Genomic DNA, 20,025 nt, shown 5'->3' with positions numbered 1-20,025 from the left:
AAAAAAAAAAAAAAAAAAAAAAAAAATCTTTCTGGCCTGAATACCAGCACTTTGGGAGGCTAGGATACAAAAAATTAGCTGGGCATGGTGGCGAGCTCGTGTAATCCCAGCTACTTGGGAGGCTGAGGCAGGAGGATCACTTGAATCAGGAGGCGGAGCTTGCAGTGAGCCGAGATTGCATCATTGTACTCCAGCCTGGGCGACAGAGCAAGACTCCTTGTCAAGAACAACCACCACCAAAATCTTTCCAAGCTCCTCCCATTCTGTAGGATGACGTCAAACTTTCCACCTTGGCATTCCTGCCTTAGGTAATCTGACAATGGTTTGTTTCTCCTCCCACTATGTTCCAAGAGTATCATTCAGCTACAGGCATGTTGATGTCTTCTCTGTTTTTTTTTTTTTTTTTTTGAGATGGAGTCTCAAAAAAACCTTCCCTTCCCAGGTTCAAGCGATTCTCCTGCCTTACCTTCCCGGGTAGCTGGAGCTACAGACATGTGCCACCATGCCCAGCTAATTTTTGTATTTTTAGTAGAGATGTGGTTTCACCACATTGGCCAGGATGGTCTCAATCTCTTGACCTCATGATCCACCTGCCTTGGCCTCCCAAAGTGCTGGGATTACAGGCGTGAGCCACTGCGCCCAGCCTAGTCTTCTCTGCTTTCTAAACGTAATAGATTTGTTCCTACTTCTGAGCGTCAGGTCATATATGACCCCTACTGATTCTTCTTTCTCTAACCAAATCTGCCCATTTTTGGCTATTTATATTCTAATTCCTCTTAGAGTCCTCCTGAGATATTGCTGTCTCTTTTCCACTCCTTCTCCTCTAAATCCCTGTAGCATGGAATCAGGGATTACTTACTATTTTATTAACTCATATGCAATCTTATTTTATAGTTGACTAATTCAACTATGTCTAGTTCAATAAATTGGCTAACTTAATTGCCATGTCAGTAAGATGATCAACATCTAGAGTGTAGCAATTGTTTTATTTATATATGTATATATACACATACATTATATAAAGTTTTTTGCCCTCACCTAAGTAACATAAATGTACTCCTGTGACTGTGGTAGGCATTCAATATTGGTTAGATGAATGAATGAATAGACAGTGGCAATCAAATGAAACCCTTGGGAATTCTTTACTTTTTTTTTTTTTTTTTTTGAGACAGAGTCTCACTCTGGCGCCCAGCCTGGAGCACAATGGCACAATCTTGGCTCACTGCAACATCCACCTCCAGGGCTCAAGCAATTCTCCTGCCTCAGCCTCCTGAGTAGCTGGGATTACAGGTGCCTGCCACCACGCACGACTAATTTTTATATCTTCAGTAGAAATGGTATTTCACAATGTTGGCCAGGCTGGTCTCAAACTCCTGACCTCCTGTGATCCATCCTCCTCAGCCTCCCAAAGTGCTGTGATTACAGGTGTGAGCTACCGTGCCTGACCAGGGAGTTCTTTCATCCTCTTGATGGAGCTTGGACACACTCCCTGGGTTCAAAGTCTCCTTCTTCAGAGGATTCCTTGACTCCCAAGGACTTAGAAAAGCATTCACAGACTACAAAAAGTGACATATTCCCTTATGTTACAAGAAATGCAAAAGGAATTCCTTCAAAAGGAGTTGCAAAAACCCAATTTTAAAGTTCTGTACAATAAAAAAATATTTTGTACAAGATGGGAGGCTTTTTCATTTCTGTATTTTCAAGCAGACTTGATAGTGTGACAGGGAGGTGGTTTTTCCTCTCAGGGTTTTAACAAATGGATCACTTGCTTGCTCTTTTTTTTTTTTTTAGACAGAGTCTTCCTCTGTCATCCAGGCTGGAGTGCGGTAGTGTAATCTCAGCTCACTGCAAACTCCGACTCCTGGGTTAGAGCTATTCTCCTGCCTCAACCTCCCAAGTAGCTGGGATTATAGGCATATGCCAACACCCGTGGCTAATTTTTGTATTTTTAGTAAAGATGGGGTTTTGCCATGTTGGCCAGGCTTGTCTCGAATCCCTGACCTCAGGTGATCCACTGCCTTGTCCTCCCAAGGTGCTAGGATTACAGGTATGAGCCACCACGCCCTGCCATCCCTTGTTCTTTTACAAGGAATTCTCATCTTCTTCCCAGGATTTTTTTTCCTGGTCCCCACTCCAGGATTTGTTTTTTTTAAACATAACATATCACCATACTAGGCACAGTGGTTCACCCCTCTAATCCCAGCACTCTGGAAGACCAAACAGGTGGATCACTTGTGGTCAGGAGTTCAAGACCAGCTTGGCCAACATGGTGAAATATAGTCTCTACTAAAAATACAAAAAATTAGCCAGGTGCCGGGCGCAGTGGCTCACGCCTGTAATCCCAGCACTTTGGGAGGCTGAGGCAGGTGGATCATAAGATCAGGAGTTCGAGACCAGCCTGGCTAATATGGTGAACCCCATCTCTACTAAAAATATAAAAAATTAGCTGGGCATGGTGGCGCGTGCCTGTAATCCCAGCTACTCGGGAGGCTGAGGCAGGAGAATTGCCTGAACCCAGGAGGCGGAGGTTGCGGTGAGCCGAGATCACGCCATTGTACTCCAGCCTGGGTAACAAGAGCGAAACTCCGTCTCAAAAAAAAAAAAAATTTTTTTTAATATGTATATACATATGTATATGTGTGTATATATATCTTCTCTCTGTATGAAAGTAATACATAATACAGTCTCACATTTGCTACCCTCTTTTTTCTTTCTTTTTTTTTTTTTGAGATGGAGTCTTACTCTGTAGCCCAAAGGGTTCAAGCAATTCTCCTGCCTCAGCCTCCCGAGTAGCTGGGATTACAGGCACCTGCCGCTACAGGGTTTCACCATGTTGGCCAGGCTAGTTTGGATCGCCTGACCTCAGGTGATCTACCCACCTCAGGCCCCCAAAGTGCTGGGATTACAGGCATGAGCCACCGTGCCCGGCCACTTTTGCTACCCTCTTGAGTAAAGAAAATTAACATTCTCCATCAAAATAATGTTTCTTATTGACTAGCTCTAGCCAGGTATCCAAAAAGAAATATTCAGGAAACAAGGTTAGAAAAATTAAATAATTCATGACCTTAAATCCATCTTACTCACCAAAACATGGCAACTTTTCAGTATTCTTCATGTCCAACTGTTCATCAGTAGGAGGACCGGTTGTCCTTTTTGTTCTATGTAAGAGTCCTTGATCACTGATTAACAGCATTCTCCCTTGTTCCATCCATGTGATCAAATCTGGCTTGGAAAAAGCATACCCTGCAAATAGAGTTCACACAGACTTTGAGTTTACTGAATACTTTTTTTTTTTTTTTTGAGAAAGAGTTTTGCTCTTGTTGCCCAGGCTGGAGTGCAATGGCACGATCTCAGCTCACTGTAACCTCTGCCTCCTGGGTTCAAGCGATTCTCCAGCCTCAGCCTCCTGAATAGCTGGGATTACAGGCATGTGCTACCACACCCAGATAATTTTGTATTTTTAGTAGAGACAGGGTTTCTCCAAGTTGGTCAGGCTGGTCTCAAACTCCTGACCTCAGGTGATCCGCCCGCCTCGACCTCCTAAAGTGCTGGGATTACAGGCATGAGCCACTGTGCCCAGCCAATACTTAAATAAAAATAATTTTTTTGGCTGGTTGTGGTGGCTCATGCCTGTAATCCCAGCACTTTGGGAAGCCGAGGTGGGCGGATCTCTTGAGGTCAGGAGTTAGAGACCAGCCTGGCCAACATGGCAAACTCTGTCTCTACTAAAAATAAAAAAATTAGCTGGGCATGGTGGTGCATGCCTATAATCCTAGCTACTGGGGAGGCTGAAGTGTGAGAATTGCTTGAACCTGGGAGACAGAGGTTGCAGTGAGCAGAGATTGCACCACTGCACTCCAGCCTAGGCAACAGACCGATACTTTGTCTCTCTCTATATATATACTTTTTAATTATTATCATTATTATTTTATTTTTTTTTTTGAGACAGAGTCTCACTCTGTCACCCATGTTGGAGTGCAGTGGCACAGTGTTGGCTCATTGCAACCTCTGCCTCCCAGGGATCAAGTGATCCACCCACCTCAGCCTCCTGAGTAACTGGGACTATAGGCACTCACCACCATACCCTGCTAATTTTGTATTTTTATAAAGATAGTGTTTTGCCATGTTACCCAGGCTGGTCTGAAACTCCTGGGCACAAGCAGTCTGCCTGCCTCAGCCTCCCAAAGTGCTGGGATTACAGGTACCCAGCCAAAATTATTATTTTTTTAATTTTGTTTCTCTCTCTCTCTCTCTCTCTTTTTTTTTTCTTGAGACGGAGTCTTGCTGTATTGCCCAGGCTGGAGTGCAGTGGCATGATCTCAGCTCACTGCGGCCTCCACCTTCCAGGTGGAGCCATTCTCCTGCCTCAGCCTCCTGAGTAACTGGGATTACAGGTGCACGCCAACGCGCCTGGGTAATTTTTGTATTTTTAGTAGACAGGGTTTTACCACGTTGGTCAGGCTGGTCTCGAACTCTTGACCTCAGGTGATCTACCCACCTCAGCCTCCCAAAGTGCTGGGATTACAGGCATGAGCCACCATGCCCAGGCTCTCTCTCTCTCTCTTTTACCATTATCCACAATAAAAGTCATTTCATAGTTGACTTTGATTCCTAGAGATGTGAGATCTAAGTTAAGTCAAAAAATGAAAGCCGCTGAAATTACATGAATGATGGCCGGGCATGGTGGCTCATGCCTGTAATCCCAGCATTTTGGGAGGCTGAGGTGGGTGGATCACCTGAGGTTAGGAGTTTGAGACCAGCCTGACCAACATGAAGAAACCCCATCTCTACTAAAAATACAAAATTACCCAGGCATGCTGGCACATGCCTGTAATTCCAACTACTTGGAAGGCTGAGGCAGGAGAACTGCTTGAACCCGGGAGGTGGAGGTTGAAGTGAGCCGAGATTGCGCCATTGCACTCCAGCTTGGGCAACAAGAGCGAAACTCAGTCTAAAAAAAAAAAAACTACATGAATGACAATCAAAGACGGCCTTACTGTTTAGTTTAGGCCAGGCTCAGTAGCTCATGCCTGTACTCCCAGAACTTTGGGAGGCTGAAGTGAAAGGACTGTTTGAGCCCAGGAGTTCAAAACCAGCCTGGGCAACATAGGGAGACCCCATCTCTACAAAAATGTTAAAAATTAGCTAGGTGTGGTGACGTATGCCTGTGGTCCCGGCTACTCAGCAGGCAGAGTTGGGAGGATTACTTGAGCCCAGGAGTTCGTTCGAGGTAGCAGTGAGCCGTGATCATGCCACTACACACTCCAGCCTAGGTAGGTGATAGAGTGAGACTCTGTCTCAAAAAAAAAAAAAAAAAAAAAAAGACTGGCCGGGCTCAGTGGCTCACACCTGTAATCCCAGCACTTTGGGAGGCCAAGGTGGGTGGATCACGAGGTCGGAAGATTGAGACCATCCTGGCCAACATTGTGAAACCCCGTCTCTACTAAAAAATACAAAAATTAGCTGGGCGTGGTGGTGCGTGCCTGTTGTCTCAGTTACTTGGGAGGCTGAGGCAGGAGAATTGCTTGAAGCTGGGAGGCAGAGGTTGCAGTGAGCTGAGATAGCACCACTGCACTCCAGCCTGGCACCTGGCAACAGAGCGAGACTCTGTCTCAAAAAAAAGACTTTTCAGTTTAAATATTCTCTGCAATATTTCACAAAAGTTTTTGAGACAGAGTCTCACCCTGTTGCCCATACTAGAGTGCAGTGGTGCAATCTCAGTTCACTGTAACCTCTGCCTGCTGGGTTCTAGGGATTCTCTGGTCTCAGCTTCCCAAGTAGCCGGGATTACAGGTGCATACCACACCTGGCTAATTTCTGTATTTTTACTAGAGACAAGGTTTGCCGTATTGGCCCAGCTAATCTCGAACTCCTGACCTCGTGATCTGCCTGCCTTGGCCTCCCAGAGTGTTGGGATGTTGGGATTACAAGCGTGAGCCACCACGCCCTGCCCTTTTTTTTTTTTTTTTTTTGAGATGGAGTCTGGCTCTGTTGCCCAGGCTGGAGTGCAGTGGTACGATCTCAGCTCACTGCAACCTCCGCCTCCTGGGTTCAAATGATTCTCCTGCCTCAACCTCCCGAGTAGCTGGGATTATAGGTGCCTGTCACCATGCCTGGCTAATTTTTTGTCTTTTTAGTAGAGACAAGGTTTCACCATGTTACCTAGGCTGGTCTCAAATGCCTGACCTTGTAATACACCTGTCTCAGTCTCCCAAAGTGCTGGGATTATAGGCATGAGCCACCGTGCCCGGCCCAATATTTCACAAAATTAAAGGAAGCAGAGAAGTTAGGGATGATGAGGATTTTAAAAAGTGATCATTATGAGAACAATGTGAGTAAAAAAAAAAAAAAAAAAGAAAATTTACAGGGAGTTAAGGAGGGAACTTCAATCACTAAACTTTCGGATTAGATGGCTCACATCCAAGGAACTATTCAGATATCAAATTTCTTTTTTTCCTTTTCTTTTTTTTTTCTTTTTTTTTGAGATGGAGTCTTAGTCACCCAGGCTGGAGTGCAGTGTCACGATCTCGGCTCACTGCAACCTCCAACTCCCATGTTCAAGCGATCCTCCTACCTCAGCCTCTTGAGTAGCTAGGATTACAGGCATGGGCCACCACGCCCAGCTAATTTTTTTTTTTTTTTTGTATTTTTAGTAGGGATGGGGTTTCACTACATTGGCCAGGCTGGTCTCAAATTCTTGACCTCAAGTGATCTGTCTGCCTCAACTTCCCAAAGTATTGGGATTACAGGTGTGAGCCACTGCGCCTGGCAAATATCGAAGTACCAACATTTTTGATCAGTGAAGTGATAGAAACAGGAGGTTGTTAAATGACAGTGATGAAGAGGTAGAAAGTAATGCAGTCTAGTGGTGTAAGCCTAAGAGAAGGGTTTTCATAAATCAGTAAAGGGTCTTCAGAGCAGGCAGCAGGAAGCCTCTTCCTCTACGAGCCTTTGGTGGTGTCAGCCATGGCTCAGCCCTCAGATCAAGGCTTCTCCAAGGGAAGTGGGTACCGCCAGCATTAGCAGGACCTCACATACTTGTGAAAAATGTAGATCCCTGGGCCTGTGCCCAAACCTGCTGAATCCTAACCTCTGGAGCTGGGATCTGGATGTTCTCTACAGAAAATCATTGGCACGTAATACCATTTAATTTTTAAAATTTGGAAAAATCAGACTGAATTCTCAAAGTTCTAGAGCACTAATTGTGACACCTCAAAACAACACTGGATCAGCACACGGCTCTCATCTGTCCCACCCTGCTGGCTACTGGGTCTCGGTCTCCTCAGGTTAGTCTAAATGCCGAGGTATCCCTGGGCTCTTTCTGTTCTATCTATACATTCTCCCTAGATGATCCCAAACCAGCCCCATAGTTGAAAATACCATCCTTATAACGTCTTTCGATTCTGTAAACCCAGTCCTGACCTTAACTTAGAATTTCAGTTTCACATACTTTATGTTCATGGAAATGTCTATGAGCATCTCAGATGTAATGCGGCCCAAATGTGCGACCTCCTGACCCTTCCTCCTGTTAGTGAACAAAGCCACTCACCATCAGGATGCTCAAACCAAAAATCGAGGAGTTGATTCTTTTTACCCTTTTACTCCACATCCAATCCATCAGCAAAATCTGGGATTCTGCCCCCAGAACCTGTCTAGAGACCACCTTCTTCTCTCTGTCTTAATTACTAACTACCTGGTTCAGCTGCCATAAAATCGCACCAGAACAGTCAACACCAAGTTGGCTAGTGTCGCCTTTCATTGCTATCCACTATGATTCATTCTCCATGTAGCAACCCAAGTAACCATTTAAAAAGTAAATCTGGCCAGGCATGGTGGCTCACGCCTGTAATCCTAGCACTTTGGGAGGCCGAGGCAGGTGGATCGCCTGAAGTCAGGAGTTCGAGACCAGCCTGGCCAATACAGTGAAACCCCCATCTCTAATAAAAATACAAAAAATTTACTGGGCGTGGTGGCAGGTGCCTGTAATCCCAGCTATTCAGGAGGCTGAGGCAGGAGAATCACTTGAATCGGGAGGCAGAAGTTGCAGTGAGCCAAGATCACGCATTGTACTCCAGCCTGGGCAACAAAAGTGAGACTCCATCTCAAAAAAAAAAAAAAAAAAAAAAAAGGAAACCACTCCCCACTGTTTAAATCCCCCCATCATCTTCCCCTTGTTCTGAGAATAAAATCCAACTCCTTATCTTGTCCTATGGGGACCTTCCTGCCTTGGCATCACTTTCTCACCAGCCCTCTGTGCGTGTCCTACCACAGGCTCAGTGTGGGTCCCAACAAACTGAGCCCATGCATTCCTACCCTGGGCTCTTTGCCCTAGTTTTTCTCTGCTTAGAATTCTCTTCCCCCTAATTTCACATGGTCGACTCTTGTCATTCATATCTGACACAGTAAATTATAAACACCCCAAACAGGGAATGACTTCTTCAGGCTAGACTGAGATCACTTACTACATTAATACCAGTAGAAATGGTTTTCTTTTTTTTTTTGAGAAGGAGTTTCGCTCTTGTTACCCAGGCTGGAGTGCAAGGGCACCATCTTGGCTCACTGCAACCTCCGCCTCCTGGGTTCAAGCAATTCTCCTGCCTCAGCCTCCCGAGTAGCTGGGACTACAGGCGTGCGCCACCATGCCCAGCTAATTTTTTGTATTTTTAGTAGAGACGGGGTTTCATCATGTTGACCAGGATGGTCTCGATCTCTTGACCTCGTGACCCACCCGCCTCGGCCTCCCAAAGTGCTGGGATTATAGGCGTGAGCCACCGTGCCCGGCCAGAAATGGTTTTCATGATACAAGAATGTGTCAGAGTAAGCCAGATAAACAGAAAGTTACAATTTCCCTAAATTTCTCTTTAATCTTTTTTTTTTTGAGACAGTTTTGCTCTTGTTGCCCAGGCTAAGTACCATGGTGTGATCTTGGCTCACTGCAACCTCCACCTCCCAGGTTCAAGTGATTCTCCTGTCTCTGCCTCCTGAGTAGCTGGGATTACAGACGCCCACCACCACATCCAGCTCAATTTTTTATTTTTAGTAGAGATGAGGTTTCACCATGTTGGCCAGGCTGGTCTTAAACTCCTGAACTCAGGTGATCTGCCTGCCTCAGCCTCCCAAAGTCCAAGAATTACAGGCATAAGCCACCAGACCCAGCTGGAATCACTTATTATATTGATACCAGCAGAAATTTAGTTATTTATTGATATAAAAATGTATCACACATTTAATGATACAAAAATGTGTCAGACTGAGCCAGTTAAGTAGCAAGTTATAATTTCCCCAAATTTCTCTGTAATCTTTTTAATCTACTCCTTGAGTATGTCCCTGGAGTTACCTAAGTGTCCCATCCCACTGCTCTGTCCTCCCTTCTCCACCCAGGCAGCTTTTCTTGCCTGTTATATTCACGCTGTGCACTATGTTGTGTCCCAGTTTATTTTCAATCCCTATGTTCTCCTCATGAAAGCCAGAGTTCCTGTGAAGATGAGAAATTCATCTTATTTAGACAACACAATAAGGAGGCACAAAAGTATTAAAAAATAAAAGAATACACTCTTTTAAAAGAGAGGGGCAATTAGATTACTTAGTCATTCTAACTGTGGGAGAAATGGGGGAGGGTTAAGGTGGGAGACAGAGAATTCAGAATATTAATAATACTAAAGGCACAGATACCACTGGATAAAAAGGAATTTAATATTCCCAGGCTACTATAGGTAGGGAAGGAGGCATTAGGAAGGCAGCTATGCTCACCACTACACCACCAATGCGGCTGGAAGGAGACATCAGGAAAGAGACATTAGGGCACAGTATCATATTCAACCAGCCCATGACTCATACAGGGAAGGAAGCCTGGTACTACTAGGCTGGTTCCCAAAAAGTGATTCCTTAGAAGCCCATCTTACCCAGGGAATCAAGGGTCTCGTAATTGGTCTTCATCTCTTGCTTATACATTTGCTTCTGCCACTTCTCCAGGATCTCCCACTCTTGTTCCGAAAAATATAAGGCAACATCATCAAAGGTCACAGTCACCTGGAATCACAAATAGCATATACATACATTTTTACTTTAAGGCTGCCTTGTTTTTTAATGTCCATTACTTTATTGAGATACAGAAAGAAAACATGTTACTTATCGCTGGATGGTGCCTATACAACAAACAACAAAGGGGTCACAAATGTTCATTGGAGCCAAGTAAAATAAATGAATGATTGCTCATGCCTATAATCCCAGCACTTTGGGAGGCCAAGGTGAGTGGATCATCTGAGGCCAGGAGTTTGAGAGACCAGCCTGGCCAACAGGGCAAACCTCTACTAAAAATACAAAAATTAGCTGGGCGTGGTGATACATGCCTGTAGTCCCAGCTACTCAGGAGGCTAAGGCAGGGGAATCACTTGAACCCAGAAGGCAGAGGTTGCAGTGAGCCAAGATCATGCCACTGTACTCCAGCCTGGGTTACAGAGTGATACTCCATCTCAAAAATAATAAACTAGAATGAATGAATAGCAGGCCTTTGAGCACAAAGATCATCTAAAGAGGGATGCTTTACTTAGCAGCAACCAATTACTGCTGTGGAAGACTGGATCCAGTTTTGCTGGATGGGTCAGTTTTTGAAAATGTTTTACTTTGAAATAATTATAGATTCACAAGGTGTTGCAAAAATAACACAGAAGACTTCTATGTAAGTTGGCCTATAGTCCCAGCTACTTGGGAGGCTGAGGCAGGAGAACTGCTTAAGTTCAGGAGTTCCAAACGAACCTGGATTATTTTTCTTTTTTTCTTTGAGACAGAGTTTCACTCTTGTTGCCCAGGCTGGAGTGCAATGGTGCAATCTCTGCTCACCACAACCTCCGCCTCCAGGGTTCAAGCAATTCTCCTGCCTCAACCTCCTGAGTAGCTGGGATTACAGGCATGCACCACCATTCCTGGCTAATTGTGTATTTTTAGTAGAGATGGGGTTTCTCCATGATGGTCAGGCTGGTCTCGAACTTCCGACTTCAGGTGATCCACCCACCTCACCCTCCCAAAGTGCTAGGATTACAGGCATGAGCCACCGTGCCCAGCCATTTTTTTTTTTTTTTGAGACAGAGTCTTGCTCTGTCACTCAGGCTGGAGTGCAGTGGCAAAATCTTGGCCCACTGCAACCTTCGACTCCCAGGTTCAAGTGATTCTCCTGCCCTAGTCTCCCAAGTAGCTGGGATTGCAGGTGCCTGCCACCATGCCTAGCTAATTTTTGTATTTTTAGTAGAGATGGGGTTTCACCATGTTGGCCAAGCTGGTCTCACACTCCTGACCTCAAGTGATCTGCCCACCTTGGCCTCCCAAAGTGCTGGGGTTACAGGCATGAGCAACCATACCTGGTCAGCTCACATTTTTGAAATTCTTTTTTTTTTTTTTTTTGAGACAGTCTCACTCTTCTCCCCCAGGCTGGAGTACACCCCTAGGCTGGAGTGCAATGGCACAATCTTGGCTCACTGCAAACTCCGCCTCCTGGGTGCAAATGATTCTCCTGCCTCAGCCTCCTTAGTAGCTGGGATTACAGACACCTGCCACCACACCTGCTAACTTTTGTATTTTTAGTAGAGACGGGGTTTCACCATGTTGCCCATGCTGGTTTCCAACTCCTGACCTCAGATGATCCACCCCAAAGTGCTGGGATTACAAGCGTGAGCCACCGTGCCTGGCTGAAAATTAATTTTAAAAAGGTTCCATGTACCCTTCACTCAGTTTACCCAAAATGTCATATTGTACATTATAGTACAATATCAAAACAAGGAAACTGACACTGGTACGATGTGTGTGTATAATTCTGTTATTTCATCACATATACTGACTCATGTAAGCACCACTGCAATCAGAAAACAAAACTACAGTCAGCCCTTGTATTTGCAGGTTCCACATCCGTAAATTCAACCAACCTTGGATCAAAAGTACTTTAAAAATAAAAGCCAGATATGGTAATTAGCCAGCACTTTGGGAAGCTAAGTTGGGAAGACTGCTTGAGCTCAAGCTTGAGACAAGCCTGGGCAACATAGCAAGACCGTCTCTATTAAACAATAAAAAAAGGCGGAGCACGGTGGCTTACACCTGTAATCCCAGCACTTTGGGAGGCTGAGGCAGGTGGATCATGAGGTCAGGAGATGGGGATCATCCTGGCCAACATGGTGAAACCTTGTCTCTAGTAAAATACAAAAAATTAGCTGGGCGTAGGGCACGTGCCTGTAGTCCCAGCTACTGGGGAGGCTGAGGCAGGGTAACTGCTTGAACCTGGGAGACAGAGGTTGCAGTGAGCCAAGATTGTACCACTGCACTCCAGCCTGGCGACAGAGCAAGACTCTGTCTCAAAAGCAACAATAAATTAAAAAGATAAATTAATTAAAAAGTAAAAATTTAATATATTTCAAAATTCAAGAATAAAAGATACTATAAATTTTTTTTAAATCCAGCATAACTGTTTACATAGCATTTATATTGTATTAGGTATTATAAGTAATTGAGAGATGATTTATGTACAAGATGTGCACAGGGTATATGCAAAGTTTGCCATTTTATATAAGGGACTTGTGTATCCATGGATTCTGGTATCTGTGAGAAATCCTGGAACCGATCCCTTGTGGATACTGAGAAACAACTGCATCTCATCACCACAAAGAGCTCCCTTGTTCCGGCCCTTTATAATCACACCCACAAATCCATTATCCATCACAATTCTGTCATTTCAAGAATGCTGGCTGTGTGTGGTGGCTCATGCCTTTAATCCCAACATTTTGGGAGACTGAGGCAGGAAGATCATCACCTGGGGCAGAAGTTTGAGACCAGCCTGGCCGACATGGTGAAACCCCATCTCTGCTAAAAATACAAAAATTAGGTGGGCATGGTGGCATACGCCTGTAGTCTCAGCTACTTGGGAGGCTGAGGCAAGAGAACTGCTTGAACCTGGAAGGTGTATGTTGCAGTGAGCCATGATCACGCCACTGCACTCCAGCTTGGGCGACAGGGTGAGACTCTGTCTCAAAAAAAAAAAGAAAAAAAGAACGTTATATAAATGGAATCATATGGCATGCAATCTTCTGAAATTGACTTTTTTCTATCAGCATAATGTCCTGGAGATTCATCCAAGTTGGCATGTTTACCAGTATAATCATGTGCCACATGATGCTTCAGTAACAGACCACATACACAACAGTGGTCCTATAAGATTATAATATTGCTGGGCTGGGCACAGCGGCTCATGCCTGTAATCCCAGCACTTTGGAAGGCCGAGGCAGGTGGATTACTTGAGGTCAGGAGTTTGAGACCAGCCTGGCCAACATGGTGAAACTCTTTCTCTACTAAAAATACAAAAATTAGCCAGGCGTGGTGGTGCACACCTGTAATCCCAGCTATTCAGGAGGCTGAGGAGAACTGCTGGAACCCAGGAGGCAGAGGTTGCCGTGAACTGAGATTGCACCACTGCACTCCAGCCTGGGCCACAGAACGAGATTCTATCTCAAAAAAAAAAAAAAAAAAAAAAAAAAAAAAAAAAAAAAAAAGATTATAATATTGCATTTTTACTGTACTTTTATATTTAGATACACAAATACTTACCACTGTGTTACAACTGCCTGCAGTATTCAGGGCAGTAACAGGCTGTACAAGTTTGTAGCCTAGGAGAAATAGGCTATACCGTATAACCTAGGTGTGTAGTTAGCTATACCATCTAGGTTTTTGGAAGTACACAGTGATGTTTGCGCAACCACAGAATTGCCTAACAATGTGTTTCTCAGAATGTATCCTTGTCATTAGGCAACCCATGACTGTATTTCATCCTTTTTATTGCTGAGTAGTATTCCACGGTATGAGTATACCAGTTTGATTAACCATTCACCTACTGAGAAACATTTGGGTTTTAACTTTTTGACTATTACCAAAAGAGCTGTTATGGACAATCATGTACAGGATTTTTGGTGGGCATGTTTTTATTTTTCTGGGATAAACGCCCAAGACAACAACTGCTGTGTCATATGATGAGTATATGTTAAGTTTTTAAAGAAAATGCGAAACTATATTCCAGAGTTGCTGAGCCATTTTACATTTACATTCCTCTTTTTTTCTTTTTTTTTTTTTTAAGATGGGGGTTTCACCATGATGGCCAGGCTGGTCTTGAACTCCTGACCTCAGGTGATCCACCCACCTCGGCCTCCCAAAGTGTTAGGACTACAGGCGTGAGGCACCGTGCCTGAACTTTTTTTGTTTTTTTGAAATGGAGTCTCACTCTGTTGCCCAGGTTGGAGTGCAGTGGTGTGATCTCAGCTCACAACCTCTGCCTCCTGGGTTCAAGTGATTCTCCTGCCTCAGCCTCCTGAGTGGCTGGGACTACAGGCACGTGCCATCAGGACCGGCTAATTTTTGTATTTCTAGTAGAGATGGAATTTCACTATGTTGGCCAGGCTGGTCTTGAACTCCTGACCTCATGATCTGCCAGCGTTGGCTTCCCAAAGTGCTGGCATTACAGGCGTGAGCCACTGCGCCCAGCTGCCATTTTAAATTCCTACCAGCAATCTATAAGACAGCATTTCTTAGCACCCTCCCCAGCATTTGGCAATGTCACTACTTTTTATTTTAACTGTTCTAATAGGTGTATAGTGACCTCTAACTGCGGCTTTAATTTGGTTTTTCTAATTAGTAATGATGTTGAACTCTTTTTATGTGTTTTTTCCCATGCATATATTCTCTTTGGTGAAATGTCACTTTATATCTTCTGCCCATTTTCTAATTGGATTTTTTAACTGTCCAGGGGAGACTCATATATTTTTTTAAATACATATGGTGTCTTCCTATGTTGCACAGGCTAATCTGAAACTCCTGGGCTCAAGCAATCCTCCGGCCTCAGGTCCTGAAAGTGCTGGGACTACAGGCATGAGCCACCTTGCTTGACTGAGCTCTTTATGTAGTCTAGACAGGAGTCTTTTGTCAGATATGTGGTTTGCAAATATTTTCCCCCAGTCTGTATCTTTTTGCCCTCTTAACAGGATCCTTCAAAAAGCAAAAGTTTTAAATTTTGATGATGTCCAATTTATCATTTTTCCTTTATTGATTGTGCTTGTGGTGCCACATCTAGGAACTTCCTACCACGCCCTAGGTCTCAAAAATTTTCTCCAGTGTCATCTTCTACAGGTTTTATAGCTTTATAATTTACATTGAGATGTGTCATTTTCTTTTCTTTCTTTCTTTTTTTTTTTTTTTTTTGGAGATGGAGTCTCACTCTGTCACCCAGGCTGGAGTGCAATCGTGCAATCTTGGCTCACTACTACAACCTTCACCTCCCAGGTTCAAGTGATTCTCCTGCCTCTGCCTCCCGAGTAGCTGGGATTACAGGCATGTGCCGCCACACCCGGTAAATTTTTCTATTTTTAGTAGAGATAGGGTTTCACCATGTTGGCGAGGCTGGTCTTGAACTCCTGATCTCAGGTGATCCACCCACCTTGGCTTCTCAAAGTGCTGGCATTACAGGCGGGAGCCACTGTGCCACACCTGGGATATCTCATTTTCTTTAAGAGAAACTGAAAACATACATCATTTTATGTAAACTCATGCTGGAAACTAAAATTCACAATTTTAACTATGGGTGTTTCAAGCAAAATGTCTGCAAGCCACCACTGGCTCATGGACCATTAATCTACAACCTCTACTATGAGCTCAACTAACTGGGGCTGCTCTTCCTGGGTGTTCAAGGACAGATCCACTGCAGCGATAGGGAAGCAACAGAATATGTGTAACTTCTGAAAATTCCATTTTCACTCCTTTCAGATTCTGTGCTATAAATGTAGACGAGAGCCTACAAGAAAAGCACTGAACACCATGAAAGATGGCTAAGACTCTTCCCAAGTGTATAGTCGAAAATGTTGGTCAGAAGCACTAAAGTAAATTCTCTCAATAAGGAAATCTAGGAGACCTGACATTTGACACTTGGGATTTTGGAGAGAAAAATTTCAGAGCTATAATTCTATCATCAAAACTATCATAGCCTTGAAAGCTGAAGTATCAGCTATTATGACAAACAACTTCAAACTTGCTCTTATTTTTGTTTATTTATTTTTTGAGGCAGAATCTCACTCTGTCACCCAGGCTAGAGTGCAGTGGCACAATCTCGGCTCACAGCAACCTCCACCTCCCAGGTTCAAGATCTCTCTCCTGTCTCAGCCTCCTGAGTAGTTGGGATTACAGGTGCCCACCACCACGCCTGGCAAATTTTTCTATTTTTAGGTACAGACGGGGTTTCACCATGTTGGCCAGGCTGGTCTGGAACTTCTGATCTCAGCTGAGCAGCCCCCCGTTGGCCTCCCAAAGTGCTGGGATTACAGGCGTGAGCCACCACGCCTGGCCTTACTGTTATTTTTACAATGCAATTTAAACCAAATTCCTTTACAGTTTCCTTGTACCTCACCCATGTGTTTTTTGTTTGTTTTTTTGAGACGGAGTTTCACTCTTTTTGTCCAGTCGGGAATGCAATGGCACGATCTCAGCTCATTGCAACCTCTGCCTCCTGGGTTCAAGCGATTCTCCTGCCTCAGCCTCCCAAGTAGCAGAGATTACACATATGTGCCACCACGCCTGGCTAATTTTGTATTTTTAGTAGAGACAGGGTTTCTCGATGTTGGTCAGGCTGGTCTTGAACTCCAAACCTCAGGTGACCCATCCACCTTGGCCTCCCAAAGTGCTGGGATTACAGGTGTGAGGCACTGTGCCTGGCCATCCATGTGTTTTCTACCTATAAAATTACCATTTGTGACCATATTCACAATTAGCACTAAACTGTTACAGTGGAAAAGAAAATCAAGAAAACGATTTCTCCTTGCCTATTCCAAATAATACATTAGCCAAGAAACTGCTAGCACATTTTCTATGAACTGAAATGTACAGCCAAAGAAGAGCTACCACAAACTTTCATAGAACAGAGAGGAATATTCCAGGAGGTTCCCAATCATTTAAAGAGAAGAGAAAAAAAGAAAGTCTGGCTGTAGAAACACAGCTTGAAGAAATCAGAAAAGAATCTGTACCAGCCAGTGGAGGCTGGGGAAAAGGGGTGGGAGGCAAAAGGGAAGAATGAAATGCAAATAGGAAGAATTACATTAGTAAGATTGCAAAATTTCATTGGGGGCACAAGAAAAACTTGCACATTTAAGCAGGTTATACTTAACTAAATTTAACAGGGTTTCCTGGATTAAGCCTCAGGATATGCCTTTCAAACTAAAACCGCTCAAATTTTTCATTACAATACTAGAGCATTTACGGTAAATTCGATTTACGCTAACCACCCAACTCATTTTGTTTTCTGTTCTTTCCTAGAAGGAGCAGTCTCTAATTTCTCCTTCCAGTTTTCCTTCTCCTAACTTTTTCTCATCTGCTTATACAGATGTGCTTCTTTGAGACTGCAGCAGGAGAGCACGGGCTCCAGAGAGACCCCGAGGTTCAGAGCCCCGACACTGAAGACGGGGACAGCATTGGTGACCCAAGCCAATAACAGGCCGAGGCACAGATCTTTCCCACCCGGATTCTTTCTCCCAAACCAATTTTTATTTATTTATTAAAGAGACGGGCTCTGGCTGTTGCCCAGGCTGGAGGGCAGTGGCTATTCACAGGCACGTTCCCACTAACCATCAGCACGGTAGTTTTGCCCTGCTCAGTTTCCGAGCTGGGCCACTTTCCCCTCCCTGGGGAACCCGGTGGTCCCCGCTCCCGGGAGGTCACAACACAGATGCGAAACTCGGAGCCACCGCGCGATGGGCAAAGCGCATATACAGCGCAGAGCTCCAGGGCTCAAGCGCTGCTCCCGCCTCAGCCTTCGGAATGGCCAGGGCCACAGAAGCGCGCTGCCAAGCCCGGCGTCAATGCCAGAACAGCACACGCACCAAGACTGCGCCTCCTCCAGCCCGGCTCGGAGCTCAGTCCGTGGGCCACTGCCAACCCCTAGGCCGGGTCCCCGCCGCCCCACTCCCTGGACGCGGATCCCACTCCAGCCGCGACAGGGACCCGAGTTTCGACAGAGCTTGCATCGTCTACTGGCCCCTCTTACCGAAGCCGGCTCGGCCATGGCGGTTCCGCACGAACCGGCCCCGCCTGGCACGGCCTCCCCTCCGTTCCGCCCCAACCCGACTCCCAGGCACTGCCTGGGTGCCCCCAAACGCAGCGGCGGCCGGGCGCGGTGCATGCTGGGACTCGGCGCCCGGCCTCGGCGCCCGCTCCGCCCCACAGCGCCCCCTGCGGGCTGGAGGAGCGGCGCTGCCCGGGGATCGGTCCTCAGAGGAGGGGCCCGGGCTCGCTCTGTGCAGGCCGCAGCACGCCGATCTCTGTGGGACCCTCGGACTGCCAGGATCTGCATGGGAGGGAGGCGGTCGGAGACGACTGAGGGAGCTGACGGGAGGGGAAATGGCGGAGCAGGTGGACATGGAGAGAGCAGGGACTGGGAGACAGGAGGGGCCGGGGCAGGAAGATGCGCTCCACAGAAGCCCAGACCGAGAGGCAGCGAGAGGGGAGCGTCCGGACTCCCAAGGCCGCCCCCGAGTCAGGGATGAGCTCGAGGGCTTCGTCTGTGAGCGGGTCCCGGGAACCCAGCGAGGCCGGGCAGGGGGCGGGAGGCGCGCGCTGCCCGCGGTGGCCCGGGGTGTCCGTCCCGCCGGGGACGTGGAGGCCCTGGGGTCCCCAGGCTTGTCCCGTCGGGGACGCGGGGGTGGGGTCCACCCACCAGCCCCGGCCCCCGTGGGTCCAGGGCCCTTTTGGGCTCCCCGGGCCGCCACGCTCCCTCCTTGGCAGAGAACGGCCTCGGGCAGAGACCCCGTGGGGAAGCCACCCCAGCTTCGGGGCCGCCTGCGGGACTCAGGGTCTCAGGGTGGCCCAAGGATGCGGGTCGGGCACCCCCGGCCCTGGCGGGAAACAGACAGAGCGGGAGAAGAAGACAGAGGAGGCCGTGACACAGGGCGTGAGAAACACGGGGACGCAACAGGCGAGAGGTGGGAAGACGCGAAACCAGGGAGAGACAGAAAGGAGAGAAAGGGTGAGGAAGGGGGTGGTGACTGTGCGCAGAAAATCAGCCTCGCATTCTGTCCTGGTCGTGTCTGGATACAAGCAGTAACCACTATAACCAGGATACAGAGAGTTCTATCCCTCCCTGAAACTCCCTGTGCGGCCATTCTCTTCCGTGCTTTCATTGCTTTATAGTTACTCCCTCCCACACCTGTGTATCTAAGTGAACCCCAAGTTTCTCTTCAAAGAATCAATGTATCAGTACGCTCAGCTCTCTTATTCTTTAATTCTCCATTTTAAAGTTTAACTTCCTTGTAGTTTCAGTAAACAAGGTTCTCCACCAGTTCTAGTCCGTAGTTCACATCTGTTCCCCCAGTTTCCTGCTCACTCATTGGGTCACCTGCTTTGACCCCTAGTTACCTGCTCTGACCTGCCCGTAACTCTCCTTCCCGCCAAACTACCCACCCTGCCACTCCTGCTCGTACCCCTGCTCCCTTTAAAATAGCCAATTGGAATGAGACTAAACTGTGCTAACCCTAGCCAATAAGGGTAGACACCGCAGTTTATATTCGAGTACTACTTCTTTTGCGGCACCGAAAATTTTCCATGTAACACCTAGCCCCCTGCCAAGGACTGATCTGCTCTTAGAACATAGTTTTCTCTTTTTAGGAAAGGCATATAAATGGAATCGTACAGTAACTTTTGGCGACTGGCTCCTCAAAAGTATAATGCTGGCTGGGTGCAGTGGCTCACACCTGTAATCCCAACACTTTGGGAGGCCAAGGCAGGTGGATAACCTGAGGTTGGCAGTTCCAGACCAGCTTGACCAACATGGAGAAATCCTGTCTCTACTAAAAATACAAAATTAGCGGGGCATGGTGGCATATGCCTATAATCCCAGCTACTTGGGACACTGAGGTAGGAGAATCACTTGAACCCATGAGGTGGAGGTTTTGGTGAGCCGAGATTGCACCACTGCACTCCAGCCTGGCCAACAAGAGCTAGACTCTGTCTCAAAAAAAAAAA

General features: G+C 46.2%; 1 protein-coding gene across 2 annotated transcripts in view; it reads right to left on the bottom strand.

The window, feature by feature from the left end:
- Positions 1–18,196, bottom strand: part of ZNF425 (zinc finger protein 425) — a 23,758-nt gene extending 5,562 nt beyond the window's left edge. Inside the window, exons 1-3 of one of the 2 annotated variants that reach the window (XM_032245115.1) lie at positions 18,053–18,196; positions 9,903–10,029; positions 3,085–3,243 (exon numbers count right to left, since the gene is read on the bottom strand). In XM_032245115.1, the coding sequence (XP_032101006.1) occupies positions 3,085–3,243; positions 9,903–10,029; positions 18,053–18,187 (421 nt within the window). In that variant the 5' untranslated portion in view covers positions 18,188–18,196. Of the gene's footprint in view, positions 1–3,084; positions 3,244–9,902; positions 10,030–13,367; positions 13,413–18,052 lie in introns of those variants that run through there. The other variant, XM_032245116.1, reaches the window with a different exon arrangement.
- Positions 18,197–20,025: the final 1,829 nt, after the last annotated feature.

This window comes from Sapajus apella, unplaced genomic scaffold (assembly GCF_009761245.1).
Source record: "Sapajus apella isolate SASKATOON/1434 unplaced genomic scaffold, GSC_monkey_1.0 scaffold56, whole genome shotgun sequence".
NCBI lineage: Eukaryota > Metazoa > Chordata > Mammalia > Primates > Cebidae > Sapajus > Sapajus apella.
This window is presented reverse-complemented; position numbering and strand designations above follow the sequence as displayed.